Source organism: Rhinolophus hipposideros, assembly GCF_964194185.1.
Source record: "Rhinolophus hipposideros genome assembly, chromosome: 1".
Lineage (NCBI taxonomy): Eukaryota > Metazoa > Chordata > Mammalia > Chiroptera > Rhinolophidae > Rhinolophus > Rhinolophus hipposideros.
In genome coordinates this window covers 81,220,419-81,237,067 of record NC_138047.1, presented here as the reverse complement: position 1 = coordinate 81,237,067, position 16,649 = coordinate 81,220,419, and the positions used below count along the sequence as shown (strand labels likewise).

The following is a 16,649-nucleotide window of genomic DNA, read 5'->3' as shown; positions in this document are numbered from 1 at the left end:
TGAATCAGATCATCGGGTATTGTATACAGAAAATTCAAGGTATAAATTGCTTCCAAGAAACAAGATAAGGTTAAGGAATGACAAACTGTAAACCATCCAAATATTATGTCATCCTTTAGATGACTGTAGTCTATTGATCTAAGTAAGAAATGGAGCTTTTTATACAAAGGTAGGAGTATTTTTTTAATTCCACAAATACAATTTGAACTGGATTTATAGTCTCAGAGATAATTTTTATATACTATCATAACCACTGGAAAAATATTTTATAAAGATAAACTGAGAAGTACTTATTTTTAAAGTCCAGCAACATCTATATACATGGGGTGCCAAAAAAATGTATTCACTTTTTAAGAAAAAAGCTGCATTAAAATTGTAATTCTCTCTCTCTCTCTCTCTCTCTCTCTCTCTCTCTCTCTCTCTCTCTCTCTCTCTCTCTGTGTGTGTGTGTGTGTCGATAACAAAAGATGAGTACAAGTCACGTTTTTCCTTTCTTAAAACGTGTATATATATATTTTTGGCACCCTCTGTATATTGACATTACAAGCATGGTTTTTCCAGAAAATACATGTAACCAATGACTGTCATTATAATAGTATAATAAAACATGATAAGAAATTCTGTATAAATCTGAATATTAGAAAGTTATGATAGTATGATAGTGGTATGATATGGCAGAGAATTTTATTTTACTATATGCTGTCAATTTTAACAAAACGTGTTGCCTTCAGCCATCCTTGATTGAAAATAATCCAAATTCAAAATCAATCTCTGCTCCTTTTTTTATTTAATTCCTGCACTAAGAACAATTGTCTCTCTGCCCTATATGTAGAAGTTCTGAGTTCTCATAAAGAGGATCATGTCATTATCTTGTGTCATTATAAACAGGACATAACAAATGAGTTATTACTGTAATTGTAATTAAATATTTTTCTAGGACCATTTATTGACTTATAATATAATTGCTCTTATTAATTTTATTTAGAATACATTCTGGCATAATCTTAAATCTCTGCTATAATCTAGACTCCTTTTATTAAATACTCAAATGTTTATAAAATGCATTTGGAGAAAGAATATTGGCTCCTTTTTGTATTGCATTGTATTTGCATTCCTCAATTTAGACTGAGAAGTGTATTTGACATTCATGCATCCCAGTCGGTACTATGAAAAAGAAAAAAGAAAAAAGATTGAAAAATTTTTTAATGTTCATAGCATTAATAAAATTATCATTATTCTTTTTTAAGGGTGAACCAGGGAAACCAGGAGAACAAGGCTTCATGGCAAGTATCGCAATTTATCTTTTTTGTTAAATTCTATAAATTTCCATACAATTTCTATAAAAATGATGGAAGTCGAACAAGTTATTCAAAGCCATGGTCAAGATTATATGTAACAAACGTATCTGTCTTATGTATATAACAAAAAGGGTGAAAATTAGTAAAAGTTTAAAAGTAGTATGGCCTATTATATAGTAAGGGTTACAAGACAACACATCTATGGAGCTGACCCAAGAGAAAAAGAGAGGGAGATTCCGGGTGGGAGGAGTGACAGAGAAACTCTTATGAAGATCACAGGAGAGAATTTTCTTTATGCAGCTCTGCTACAAGGGAGATTAAATTCAGGGATATGCTCATTTGCTTAAATAAAATGTTTTCAAAAGCATCAGGTGTGAGTAACTGTGAATTAGTATAGGAAAGCTTCCCCAGTGATTCAAGGAGTTTTTCTTTTGTGGAAGGGCTCTACCCAGAGAGAAACAGTTGTGCCCACTTGATCTCTGTCATTAAAAAAGATCATAAAATGATTCCACATGGACCCGCTCGTAGACAGGCAGGTCCCAGTTTCTCCTGATCGTCTATGTTTTGCCAGTAAGAGAAGTTGGGGCAGCTTGCTGAGCCCTGAAGAGTACAAGCCCTTCACCCTGGCCCCTCGCTGTGTCTCTTCCCTGTCACCAGAGCTGCCTTTCTGATCTATTTCATGACATGAACAATATTGGGAAACACAGGGTGACACTCTAATAACCCTAATTCCACAGGACAGCTCCGTTTCGTACTCATCCTGGATGCAGTGATGACAATAAGCTTAATCATGTCTATTCCACATAATATGTGACATGCAGCATGCAGGTGTTCAGGGTAAAAAAAATATTTTTTTAAAAATAGCTAAATCCTAGTGAAGCTGATGCACAGAAACACGACAGTTGGTTAAGAATTAAAACAAATGTGTGGCTGGGTTAAAGGTCAAAGTCTTCTTCCTTCGCAGGATGCCTTCGACAGCCCTCCTGGGGGTGGAACTCACCAAGTTGTAATCATAGCTGTAGTATAGCTGCCTTTGGAACATTACTGGTGAAGTGAAAGCACCCTAGGACCAAATTTGACCCTTCACCTGGCAATTCTCTCTTCCTGACCTATAATACCAAGATAGGTATTTGGTAATACCAGTAGATAATGAGGGGTTGGGGGGATACTATGGTGGATTCTTTTTAAAGAGAATAAAATGAAACAACAATAACAAAAAAGACCATATGTAAAAATTAAATAAAACATCTGTCATCAGTGGTAGCTTTGCATACAAGAGCAGCATTAGCTGTCAGGGTTATAGGGTCACAGGGGGCGAAGGATTCTTGGAAAACTACAATATAAATTTTGAAATTGCTTTAGGCAATTGAATGCACCTGTGATTTCTATCCTGGATAATGGTCAAAACATATTCCTCCCAGACATTCTTACATTGAAGGCTACTTGGAGCCCTTAGGAGCTCTTGTTTGTTCCCACATATTTACATCCATCTCCGATTTTTATTATTATCATTGGTGTTCTACCCTGATGCCCAGGGCAGCACCCTAATATACACAGTGCTAAAACACAAATGGATATTTTTAAACCACAGTCTTATCTTTCTGAAATTCATATATTCTCTCTAGAATATACTGTGTGAATAACAACTTAATTCCATTTCCCTACAGTTCCTAGCTTACTACCATTAAATACAAATGTTGTACCTAGTCTTAAATGAATTATGTTATTATCTTAATGTGCTCCAATTTTCCATTTCTTATAGCAACTTTTGAGGTGAAGATGATCCTGGCTATTTTTTCTATAAACTTTTTCTTTTGTCTTTAAACTCTTCAGATTTAGTTCATACTCTCATTTTAAAAATACAGCTGAGAAACTTCATTGAAATCATAAATTAAGTTCAAAGTGTAATGAGTGATCTTCTAATGTGCATTGTACTGTTTTTTTAAAATGTAAAATCCTTTTTAAAAGAAAACTTCTATAATATATATAAAGAAAAGTAGACAAATCATAAGTCTACATCTCAGTGAATTTTCACAGTGACGTAACTATGTAACCAAAAATTAGGCCAAGAAATGGAATATTATCATATCTCAGCAAACCCCCTCTACCTCCAGTCACCACCCCCTCTTATCAAAGTTTACCACTATTCTTACTTCTGCCACCATAGATTAATTTCACCTGCATTTGAATTTTACATTAATAGACTCATACAGTATGTACACTTTTGTGTCTGGCTTCTTTCGTTCAGCATTATATTTGTGAGATCATCCACCTCTGTTTTAATAGCCTTCACAGCTGCTTAAAAAAAAAAATTAGGAGGAAGAATTTTACTTCCTTGACTACCCCGTTAAAACTCCATCACTCAAACAGCAGTGAATGAATGAATAGTCTGTCTGACCTTGGGCAAGTCACTTAACCTCTCACTTTCTCATCTGTAAAGAAAGGATAATAATACCCTCTCTGCCTCCTTATAAGGTTGCCAAAGACAAATGCAATAAATTAGGGGAAGCACTTTAAAATATGTAACGAAGAACTATATGAGTATGTTATTATTATTATCACTCAATTGTTCCCTCTAGAGTAAATTACAGGTGAGCGTGGATTTATATAACAGATGTATTCCTGTAAAGTTCTGTATGAATCAGATTTTCATAAATCAACATATCTTAAATATGCTGGGGAATTTTGCTATTTAAAGCAATCCAATTCAGAGTCTTTCTGTAAAAAAGTAATATAATCCCCTAATTCTTCTTCCCAGCAAACTGTATTTTTATATCTTATATTTGCTTAGAGTGAAAGATTTCTATGATTTAAAAAGCTATCATTTTTAAAAACCACTATTTGTGTTTGTTAAGTTAAATAGCACCTGTATATATTAACCAATTTCAAAGAGAGAACAGGAGACTGGAAATATAATAGCAATTTTCATGAGGAGAAAAATTTCCTTAGAATGTTTCTCTTTTCTTTGAAATCGTGTGTGTGTGTGTGTGTGTGTGTGTGTGTGTGTGTGTGTTGACTCAAAGTCTGGTAGGGAGAAAACTATGTTATACTATAAGTAGTTCTGGCGTCAGAACTACTTAGGGGTATATGACTTTAGCCGGAGATCCTTTTTCCTGATCTATAGTATGTGGGCAAATTCCTATTTTACCTATCTCTCTGGGTTATGGTGAGAAGCAAGTGAAGAAGCAAGTGTATTATGATAATACAAAAATGCTTTATGAACTACAAAGAGTTCACAAATGAGAAGTAGTGCAGTTAAAACAAAACTCTGGTGGCACAACTAGGGCTCAGAACATAGTGGTCACAGTCAGGAAGTTACAGTGTGTCGGATACTGCGATGATAGTGCAACTTACTCCTTTTGTGCTGTTTGTCATTGTTTTTAGCCTTCTTCTATACATCACATCATCTTACATTATCAATTTTTCATAACACTTTTCATAACACATCTTTCCAAAAGATGTTGGTTTGTTGGTTTGTGTGTGGAGGAGTGTTTGTGTACATGAGGGTCTTGAGAGTCACTGGAGAATTCTTCAAAATTTAAAATGTCCCTGTTGATGAAATGAAAAAAAAAAAAACTAGAAACAATCTAAAATTAGCCCTTAAAAAACTGTTTATGAGTGAGTGTGTCAGGTGGGGAATTTGTTTTCCTAATCCAGGATATATATTTTATATTGCAAAAGTAAGTGTCGGAAGACTAACAGCATCTCTGATAGAATAAAGAAGACATGCTGCTCAAACAGTTCCACGTTTATTTAATCTTGCTGCGCATCTATTCTGTAAACATGACCTTTGGGTTTTCTAAGAAGTTCAGGGTGAGATTTTAAAAGACAGAATCTTGAGCTAAAATAAATTGGACTCCATCTACATAAGGAGAGAACTGCTCTAGCTAATAAAACCTGGCCCAAACATCAAAGCAAGGACTGACCACAATTGGAAGGGCTAAAGTTCTGAACCCTAGCATGAGTGATCTTTATTTTTCCGTTCTTAAGGTATTTAAATCCTTGTTAAAATAGTATTTTTGAAGGTGTCTTCCTTTTGGTATTCTCACTATTTTTTTGATAAATGTAATAGTTCTCAATAGCATAAAAGATAGATGGTACACACACACACACACACACACACACACACACACACACACACAAAGTCCCAGTTTCCCGGAAATTATTTTTTGATACAAAATGTATATATCCAGGATTTCAAAAACCAAATTACTTTCCCTGCTCTGAAACTCACTCTTCATTCCTCTCTCTCCCTCCTATTATATGCAAACCCCATAGTATATACGTTCTGAATTATAGGAGTATTTAAAATGTCATTCTTTGGGCCCTGATGTTGTCTGAGAGTTTAAAACCCAGAAAAATTTTGCTGTTATTGTGCCTTAAAGTGAAATTTGGACTGTGTCCAAAGAGATCACAGATATTTTCAGTTCATTTTAATTTTGTCTGTAAACGCATTTAATACATTTGGATCAAGTGAACACATATGATGCTTTTTAGTTAGTTAATAACATAAGCATAAATAAGTGCTTCTGCTTCATTTAAAATAAAATTGAAATAACCAATATATGAAGATTTCCTTTCAATACATTCAGTTACAATGCATTTCTATCCCTCAGATCTGAAAAGACTCATCATTTTAGTTAATTGTCCTTGCTTTGCCAGCTCTCTTGATCAGCAGACTGGCAGACATGAGAGACAACAGCAGGCATGCTGATTTTCATCTGGCAGAGAAAGCAAACCCTCAAGCCTTCAAATCACAAATAACAAAAATGACCCAATCATCTTAGCCTATTTAGTTATTAGACTAGATCTTCACATTAAAAATATTGTTTGGTAAAACTATATGTGCTTTAGTTGTACACACTGCCTGCTGGGATGGCTTAGCAACCGTTCTAATGCTTTATTATCCTCACTGAATCTGATTGTCCATAAAGTGCATGTAAATGCCACATCAACGGAGCCCTTCCCATCTCCTTGGTACTTTTGTCCAGAGCCTGTAATGCTTGGTTTTTCAAATGGCAGAGAGAAAGTAGAGAAATAATGCCTTCCCTTTCTGGTGCTACCCCACTGCCCCATCCGGGTGCCTGGCTGCAGGGAACTCATTCTGGGTGAATTCCTGTGTGCGTAGACTTTCATAGAGGCGTCTAAAGCTCACTTTAGCATGGTAATAGACGGGAACATTTAACTTTGCTTTAAAGTAGGTTTGGACTAGAAACAAAAAATCCACTTTTGGGGAAACATTTTCTATAGTGATTTAAGAACACAATCAAGTAACATAAACATGAAAAGATAGTCTAAAAGGCTGAAGAGATGAGTGTCTATATTCTTCTCTATCTAATTTTGATTTTTTTAACTCCTGGACTGTGGATCAGCTCTAGTTTTAATAGCTTGCACAGTTCTGGTTAAAGGTCTAAGACTCTATCATAATGAAGGAATTAAGATATCCGTGCCTTAAATTTCTCCTCTATAAAAATGGTGAGACTAAGTGATACCTGAGTCCACTTCCAGCTCTGAAGTCCTGTCATCCTACTATGTTGTCGTTATTAATGCAGTCATTTATCTATGTTATATATGTATACCTACACATTCTATAAATAATTAGATACAGTGAACAACGGTCGTATATTATGTTTTTTTTAAAAATTTCTCCTTCAAAACCTATAATCAACTTCTCTAGTTATCATTTCTTTTAACTTTAGAATCCAACCTACTGTAGCTAAACTGATGCAAAATATGTTACTCTTATATGAGGGTATTAATGAAATTATAATGAATCGCTTTTACCAAATTCTCACACCTTATCATTAGATTAAGAAAAAACTTCAAAATAAAGTTGGGTCCATGTACATCTGCAGATTAGAAGCAAATGTACAAATATTAGGGCAAGAATATAAATGGAAACCCTTGCACAATATGTCTAAATATTGAAAAGGTATAAACCAAACTAATAAACTAGTAAGTATGTTCTATCCTCTAACCTTCATGGATATAGTTTCATAATGACTTGGAAAGTTCAAGTGCAGAATTGTTGCCCTCCTTGGAGATCCAACCTCGAACGTGGTGGTGATGATGGAGGAGAGCTATAACACAGCCCCACCCCTGGCCCCGGCCTGCTCCCTTACTCTCCCACATCTCCCTCCATCCCTCTACATCCCTCACATGTAGACATTCTGGGGTGCTCACAGGATCAAACTCCACACACACACCTCCAAATCCCCACTTCTTTGCCCCCTCCTTCAGTTTATTATTGTGCACACCAGTAGTGCAGTTCACCTTTGGCAGAACAGACCTGAGAGAGAGGGAACTCACAGCCTTTGAAGTGTGCTCCAGGGTTCTTCCTACCCAAAGCCTAAGGTCAGGGGTCAACCACCAAGTGAAGAGGAATGAACCAGAAAAGAGCACTCTAAAGTGACGGCCCAGGGTGAAGGGCAGTACAGAGTCCCCATGTCTGCTTTGGTCACCTCCTTTGGGAAAACTTCACACACACACACACACACACACACTCACACAGTCACTCACACACACACATTCACACTCCCCCAAACTAGGTTAGAAGCTGTATTCTCCTTCACAGCATTTATCACGTCATATAATAACTGTGCTTGGTACTTAGTATATTCAATAAACTGAAAGACTAAATGATATGAATCAGTGAATCAGTAAATCAGGTATTGATACAAAGGAATCAGAGTTATATATTTCTCCCAAGCAGTATCGTTGCACTCCAGGAGTAGGATTAGGCAGGGTAAATCCAACAGAATATTATAAAACTGCTATTTCTCCAGAGTCTTCTTATGTTCACTCAAATATTACAGATTATTTGGATTACAGGTTATTGTGTTCACGAATGTGCATGGTGTAACTAAAAGACTGATTTTCATGAGGACAGTAGTATTATCAATTTCTAGTCACCATGGGGCTATTTTTATAATGTAAAAGACAGAAGAAATCTTAGGAATGGTCTAGTTTCTCACTTTGCAGATAAAGAAACATTATCAGAGTGAATAAATTATTTGACAAAGATACAAAGTAGTCAGTGGCAGAACTAGAGTCCAGTTCACCTGATTGCGGTCTTATGCATTTTACAGTCTAGTTCTGCCAGATCTGTGCTTTCCAATTCAGTAGCCAGTAGCCACATGTGGCTATTTAAATTTAAATTAGTTTAAATAAAATTTAAAATCCAGTTCCCAATAATTGCACTAACCGCATTTCAGTAGCCACATGTGGTTCATGGCTACCGTACTGGAGAGAGCAATCTTGACCATTTCATCATTCCGGAAAGTTCTGTGGGACAGTGCTGATCTAGATAGAAAACAGATCTCACTAGTAAACGAATATATATCATACCCCTAAATGTAAGTCCTCCTTCTGCAGATCATGGGATATTTAAATTTCAGCAGCTAGTGTTTCTCAGCATTGTTGATTTAAAATAGGAAAAGCACTTATAACTGACTAAAAATACTTTTTACTGAGTGTAGTGTAGGGTGATAGGCCTTCGTGAACCATAAATTTGTTTCCTTTATGGTACACTAGGGAAGTATGCTTAATCACTGAGGGCAGAGGAAGCCTGTTAATTTTTTCTTTCTTTCCGGGTCGTTTCCATCTTGGGTTTAACAATGAGAAACAATTTATTCAATATTTAGAAGGGATGGAGTGAGCTAATTACAGCCCTGGATATACGGTGAGAGGTGATAGTCTCTGTTTTGGAACCGAATCAGAACCTGGATTCTCAAATACCTAGATCTGTCTTTAATCTGCTAGTGATAGTTAATGCTAAACATTTAGTCTTGGGTCCTAGTTTTGTCACGTAGTGAGAAAAATGTATTCTTTAATTTCCTGAGCTTTAAGAGACCTCCCTTACAGAGGTCACAGCTTCATGATTTTGAGAAATACCAGTAAATGAGTCATCCTGTTTTAATATTTCCCCAAAACAATCAGCACATAAAGTAGAAAAGTCAGAAATAATTTATTTAAAAAAAAATTACTTCATTTAAAAGTGTTTTTCATCAAATACTTATGAATTAATGTAATGACGTGCCATCTTATTGACAAGACCTAAATGAGACCTGTTTTAGAGGAACTTCTTCAAATAATAGAAATTATGGAGTGCTATTGTTGAAACAAAAATACCAGATCCTTCAACAGAAACAACTGCCTCCAAACTGGTAACTCTTTCCAGTGAGGTAGGCATGATAGTTTGAGCAGTAAAATAATGGAGGAAATCTGATAAATGTAATTTAATATTTTTTATGTTCATTAATTCATTGTTTCAGTTGAGTCAGTAATTATTTTTTTGCTAGTCACTGACCTAAGTGCTGCGGATGTGCAATACATGGCCTGAGGACTTTGCTGCCTAGCCGAGTGTATTTTATAAATATGTAAATATATTAAAATGCAGACAGTTAAAATGTGCTCGAGAAATACAGAGGATAAAAACAAACTCTGTCTGGGTGCATTGGGAAAGGCTCACAAAGGAAGTGAATTATGACCGCTAAACCTAGAAGAATGATTAAGAACTTCACATGAAGGGCCAATAGGAGGCTGCTTGGGAAAATACAAATGATTAAGTGGGATGGAAGACAGAGTCCATGAAAGACTCAAAACAAGAGATGAGGCTCTCCCATGTCAGCACCATCCTGCTCTTTTCTTGTTTATGCTGCGTTCCTTCATACCCAGTTCAACTAAATCATTCATTGGCTTTTACACTGAAAACATTTCAGCACACTCTCTTATATTCTAAACATTTCCCAGTAGTTTCTAGTTTGGCACTTCCACACACTTAAGCTATGAAATCTGAATCTTGTAAAATATCGCTTGAATTATACTCCAGACATACATATAATTGTAGCTAGGATTTATGTTTCTTGACCTTCCCTCATCAAACATCCAAGTAGAACATGGAATTTTATAGAAGTACATCTTAAGTGAATCTTGTTCAGGACAAATTTCCATTATTTATTTCAAATTTCCTCTTACTCTTTATAAACCAAGTTTATAGATTTTCTGATTTTGTGATGCATTTGACCAGATTAATATCTTTCAAAAAGGTATAATTAAAGTCTGCTGCATCAAACCCTTGAGAGAGTCTGATACTAATATTTTATGACTCTATAAGTTAGATTATACGTGTTATCATTCTTCCCTATGGAACCAGATTTTTAAAAGTATTTTCTTCATTTTATTATATTAAATCATGGAAAATTTCTTAACTTGAAAAGGAAATAATTTTAAATGGCTCAATTGTTTGGGGTTTTTATCCTTCCCTTCACAGGTGGACCACCTCTTTCTGGTTCCCTGTGTTTTTTATTACAGAAGCTGGTTGTATATTCTTGTATCTAGAAATGACCAGCAGCTTGCAGAGCTTCAGCTTTTACTGTCAGCCATCAGGGACAGAACAGGAACTGTGTCTGCCCCCTGCTCACACACAACATCATTTCCTAATAGCAGGCAACCAGCACTGGCCTTCAAACACCTCCCAAGAGGCATCCAAAAGCACATCATTTAGAAACTCTGCATCCTGTTTAAATAATTAATACCTCAATGAAATTTGTGCTAACATCGATAGTGTCAGAAAAATTCATTAATTTTTCCCATTCCATCACCTACAAGCAAAGGTTTTTTCAAATTAAAATTTAAAAAAAAATGTTTATGAACTGGAAAGTACAGTGAGTGCATAATGGTTATAGAAACATCCTTTTCTTAACCCCTGACTTTGAAGCTTCACTTGGGTGGATAATTCTACCGTTTGCATGATGGCTTTCTGAAGTACATTAGAGACCTTACACCTACATCCACACCCACAACACTCTGGGTGTTAATGAGAGCGTGGAACTAAGATGGTTTTGGCTTTGCTGTTTTAGTATGGAAGCCACGAACTGAAATCCTCCACTCACGCTTGCGCTTAGAGGTGATCTACCGGCTGTTAGCAAAGGCCATAGTGTTAGACTCTGGTGAACACAGGGTGAAAACTCTTGACATTCCTGTCTGGAGACTCTATTTTGTCTAAGGTATAAGAAAAAACTTGATTTACTTTATGCATGCATTCATTCTTTCATTTTTATAATGTTTATGACATTCAAAGTAAACACCATTGCACTTATCATCACCCACAAGGTGATGAACATTTGCCCTTCCTTACCCATATCCCCATCTTTTGCTCCTACCTACGGCCTCCCTGGTGTTCTTTGAACACACTTAGCATGTGCCCACCTCTTGGCCCTTGACCTTGCTGTTCCCACAGCTAAGACACCCTTCTCCCTCTGTATGCCTGGCTCCCTGCCTGACCGCTTTCAGAGCTCCGTCCAGTAGTCTCTTTATCACTGAGGCCTTCACTGACCACCCCTCCCCCAATTTAAAGACTACTGCATCTACACCTCCTTATCCCAATCCCCATTTGCTTTAACACTTACCACCCCACACAATTTTATATTTTACTTGCTTATTTGTTTACTGTCTTTCTCTAGTCACTAGAATATGAAGTCTAAGGGGGCATACATTTTTCTTCAGTTTGTTCACCGCTGTATCCCCAGTGCCTACAACATTGCCTGACACTCAATGGGCATTTGAAAACTATCAAATGGATGAATTAATGAATGAACTCAAAAGGGTTCACTGAACAAGTACTACATGCCAACTACTGTGTGTGACAAAAGACATTTAGAGTGAAGAAAGAAGTAATCAGACAATTACAATACTGTTGGTAACGTCTATGAAAGAAGTGCTCTCATAGGGGTGCTTGGAAGAACAAAAGAAGGGGACATAACCCCATAATTCAGAGCTCAGGGTGGGGATACTGAGCTCTGAATTATGGAATAGGTGGAAGAGAGAAGACCAGAGAGAAAAAACACCATTATAGAAACCAACAGCCAGAGGTGTAGAGATACAAAAGCATGACTTATGTGGTGAACTGCTATTGCAAAAGCTTGGACTTCTCCCAAAAGCTATGGAAAGCCACTGAAGGATTTTTCAGCAGAGGAAAGATATGAACCCATTAGCCTTTTACAAAGCTCACTCAGGCCGCACTGTGCAGAAAGGACTGAAGGAGACTGAAAGCAGAGTGGACCTTAGGTGGATGTCACATCGGCTAGTGAGCGAGAAGCAGGTTTGAAAAGGAGCATAACAATGCAGCTGAACAAGAGGCTGGACCAGAGAGATATTCTTGAGTAAATATCTGGTGGACTTGGAGCAGGAGTAAAGGATCCTCTCAGGCCTGATTAACATACTTTTGGCAAAGACAATCACTAAATGGGGACTATCACATTTCTTTAACTAACTTGCTTACCATATTCTACACAATATTTTACATAATCTTTAGAAATGGAATCCAGCAGGGGTGGGGAATATAGGAAAGAAAATCATGTGCACAATGTAAATTTCTTACTGGTTTATAAGTTTTAACTTCGCACAGCTCTCCATGGCCTCTTCTGAAAGATCATGAAAACTTTGGTGTAAAAGTTCATTTGCAGACAAGTGATATTGTTGCTTCACACTTAGAAGTTTTCAGTGACTTATTCGTTTGAATAAAGATATGTCCATTATACAAAATCTTTCAATGACAAACGTTTATATATTTTACAATACCTAGAACCCATATTGAAAGGAGCATATTTTAAGGTTCAAATTATATTTTAACACTTCTGGGGTTACACTTAAAGCAAATAGCTTAATATGTTGAGGTTCTATATGTTGCACAGTATATAATCTTGAGACATATATAAAGAAATTATTTTGAAAAGTGAAAGAGACGAGATTATTCTTGTCTACTTGGTTGTATACAAAGTATATGGGAATATAAAGGCGCCTGCCAAGAAAACATCTAAGAAAGGAACAACTCACTGATTAATAAAAATGGATTAAAAAGATTGACTCTTTGGCTTGGAAAACTATTTGATCCAAACTTATTAAGTCATGGGGATAACAATAATGTAATTATTTTAGAAATCTTAGAACACACAAAAAAGTGACTTTAATTTTAGGAATAATAAGAAGCACTAATTAAACTAGTAAGTAATGAACTTATGACATTCTTTATCCAAGTCATTATCATAATGAGTTTTGAAGCAGGCTGAAAATATAAATAAAAGATTAGATAGATAAGTTAATGAATGAATGGTTCTATGGCATTTGTCCATACTTCCTATATTTATATTTGTACTAGAAACCACAAAACTAATCAAATGTGGAAATCTTAATCAACTGCTAGCAATATACCCTAACTTCAAAATCAATTTTTGAGTGGCGAAACTTTCATTTGTAAGTTCAAATTTTATGACCACAATATCATAAATATAAAATGGTGTGATTAATCTAAGGGTACTCAAAGCACATACATAAAAGCAAAGTCTTTATCGGTAAAATAACTGTTTGGTGTCTATGTGTGTGTGTGCACAGGTCTATACTTACTCAAATGTATGTCTGTGCCTTATATTCAACTCTGCTTTATTCTCTGTACCCTCCTAGTAATGGATGACACTCTCCTTGGCTTGCTATCATTTTCCCTGCCAGTGAGATCAAAGGAGAATGTGCACATTTTGGGTAGTTGAGAATATATCCTCAGCAAATAGTTGTGAATAATCCACAAGACATGTATTCACAATTCAAAATAGATGTTGTATCCTAAACACTGCTTTTATTTTTTGAGTTTAGTAAAAATAGCAGTAGTTTCCTAAAGTGAAGAAAAACATATTTATTTTCATTTTAGCAATCCTGTGACTTGCATTGAATAATCCTAAAATATTCAGTTAATATAATTTTATGGATTTCAGAGTTATAAGTAGTGTTTCTAAATCTCTGATCTAATATGATCATGCAACAGAGACCAAATTAGAAAATACCAAATATGTTAGTCTTTAGTTAAAATCACTTGATTTAACATTTGCTCTTATTTTTGTATAAAGTATTCCCTTCCAGGGTTATACATTAGTGTAATGAAGTATCCAATTTTAGTGAACAATATTGTTTCAAGTGGCAAAGTTTGGTTTATAATAGGAAACAAACCTTTTTGAATTGAACATATACATTCTCAGTCTAAACATTGAATTAATGTACTTTTTGTTATATGATTTCCTTTCTAACATCAACATTTTAAGAAGTGAAATACTCTGGAGACGCTTGGAAAAATGGAATCACAGACAGTGATAAAACCCAAGTCTTTTCTTCACTCTCAGATCTCCTATCACTACTCACTACAGCTTCCAAATTCTGCCTTTACTTAGCACTAACGTTCCCTTCCCAAACAATTTACCCAAGTGAGGAAATGATTAAACATGTTTATGTGCAAAGGGGAAGAAACTAGTGGAAAGCAGGAGGCTCTGATACGGATGCGGGGATAATTGATTTTCTCAAATCCCAGAGGGCGGAGGCAAGGATGGATTCCAGAGTCTACACAGTGGGTTCACCCTGCAGAGGAGCTCTTCTTCCTCTGACACAGGAGGGAGGTCCAATGGGTTTGAATTGATGAGAGACATGATGTTGAGGGAATTTACATCTCATAGCCTCTATTTGCTCTGCAAAATCTAAAACAGAGAGAATTTTAAATAGAAGGAGTGCGCAGGGTGGGGAGAATGTCTGACCACACAGATGTGTCAGATAGCAAACTCATTAAGAAGTTGGTTGGTTGAATAATCTAAAAGGAACATATATGTATGATAGTGTACAATGTACCTTCAATAATCTAAAGCTGAGGAAATTATAGGAGGAGATTATTAGTCTTGTGAAGATTACAAAATAATTTAGGAGGAACAGATTCTTTGAATGTTCCTAAACATTATGTATTTTTAATAAAAAAAAATTATGCATGATCAGTTTTTCCTCTAGTGACCATTCTAGTGCTTTATTTAATGTATCAGAGTATGAATGTAAGATGCTGATAAACTGAAATATCTGTCACTCATTGAAAATAAGCTACCATTAGTTAAGAGTAATGGAATAAAGAGCTTTTTATATAAAATGATAGAGTATCTATAACTTTGTTAAAATATACTTAAATTAAAAGTACTTTTTTAAAAATTGGAAGAAAATGCTGTAACTTGGATTTTTATTTAAAAAGTTTTTAAATAAATTTTTATTTTTATTTTTATTTAAAAAATAGACATGAATAGTTAGAATTGTAATTGTATCTCTTTGTGCTCTTCTCCACTGTCCCAAAGCCATGCCTTATTCTAAATAAAGCCAACTGAACCCCAACATTGACTTTGTGGTTGAAAACTTGCTAACTCTCAGAACTGCCACATTTCCATTTTATATGTAAATATTTCCATTCATCTTCCTAAATATTATATTTCCTCCTCCCTCACTCAACCCCTTAATATTATAGTTTATGCAACAGCTGCCCACATCTTTTGTTCCCTTTTCTGGTACACACTAGATGCCACAATTCACCATGTCATCCCCTGGTTTGTAAACAAATGTTTGTGCAGGTCAATTGGCCACATTTCATAAGAAGAAGAATAGAATAAAATATGTTTATTTGTAATGCTGTTCAATTATTTCCTTTGCAAATCTGCTGACTAAAGTTTTGAAGATGCAGAAGTCATATAATGTGTTCATTCACTGGGGAAGGGAACTGCACTACATTTTAACTGCGTCTAGCAGCAACATCTCAATCTTCCTAAATGAGACTGGTGTGATAGATTTGCAGGCATTTGAAGAAACAGATGTGCTGCGATAACAAAGATTATTTCTTTTTTAAAGGAAAAAAGTCAGAATCTTACTGCATATGCTTAACGTTCTTCAAAGAAAACACGAGAGAAGAAAAGATTTCTTGTGTACTTCCAACTGAAATTTTTCATTATCCTTGATGTAAAAACATGAGCATATTTCATCATGGCTAAGAGAACCTTATAGAATAGCACAATTTTAATTGGTCATTTAAGTTTAAATGGTTACAGTATTATGTTAATTGATTTTTTTTAGGGTCCCCTGGGGCCTCCAGGACAAAAGGTAGAGTATAATAAATGATACTGTGAAAGTAATTATGCTCCTATTGCCTAGTGGCTAAGCATGAGAGGTGAATGACATTAGCCACTGTAAACTATGCTGAAACCCACTGGTTTGTGCAATCTGCTTTCTAAAAAATACAATCATATAGCATGAACCATTAGCTTTCTAATCAACTCCATTACAGAAACTCCAGTACATCCAGAGCAGACTTCTTTAAAGCTGTCTGCCAAACTTGTAGGTTATTGAATTTTTAATTCAAATACTGGTAAAACACAGCAAAACTTTGAATGTGAAGGTTCACAGGACATTGAAAATTGAATGCGAAGCCTTGCTCTAATATTTGATTGCCAAATGACCAAACAAAGGATGTACTTGTTGCTTGGTGACTGTATTGGAATGGCCCACTAGTGT

The 16,649-nt window shown here is 35.5% G+C and overlaps 1 protein-coding gene across 1 annotated transcript in view; it reads left to right on the top strand.

Annotated features, from left to right (window-relative positions):
- Nucleotides 1-16,649, top strand: part of COL25A1 (collagen type XXV alpha 1 chain) — a 436,533-nt gene that overhangs the window by 317,759 nt on the left and 102,125 nt on the right. Inside the window, exons 11-12 of the mRNA XM_081052890.1 lie at nt 1,248-1,283; nt 16,212-16,238. Coding sequence (XP_080909016.1) covers nt 1,248-1,283; nt 16,212-16,238 — 63 coding nt within the window. The remainder of the gene's footprint in view (nt 1-1,247; nt 1,284-16,211; nt 16,239-16,649) is intronic.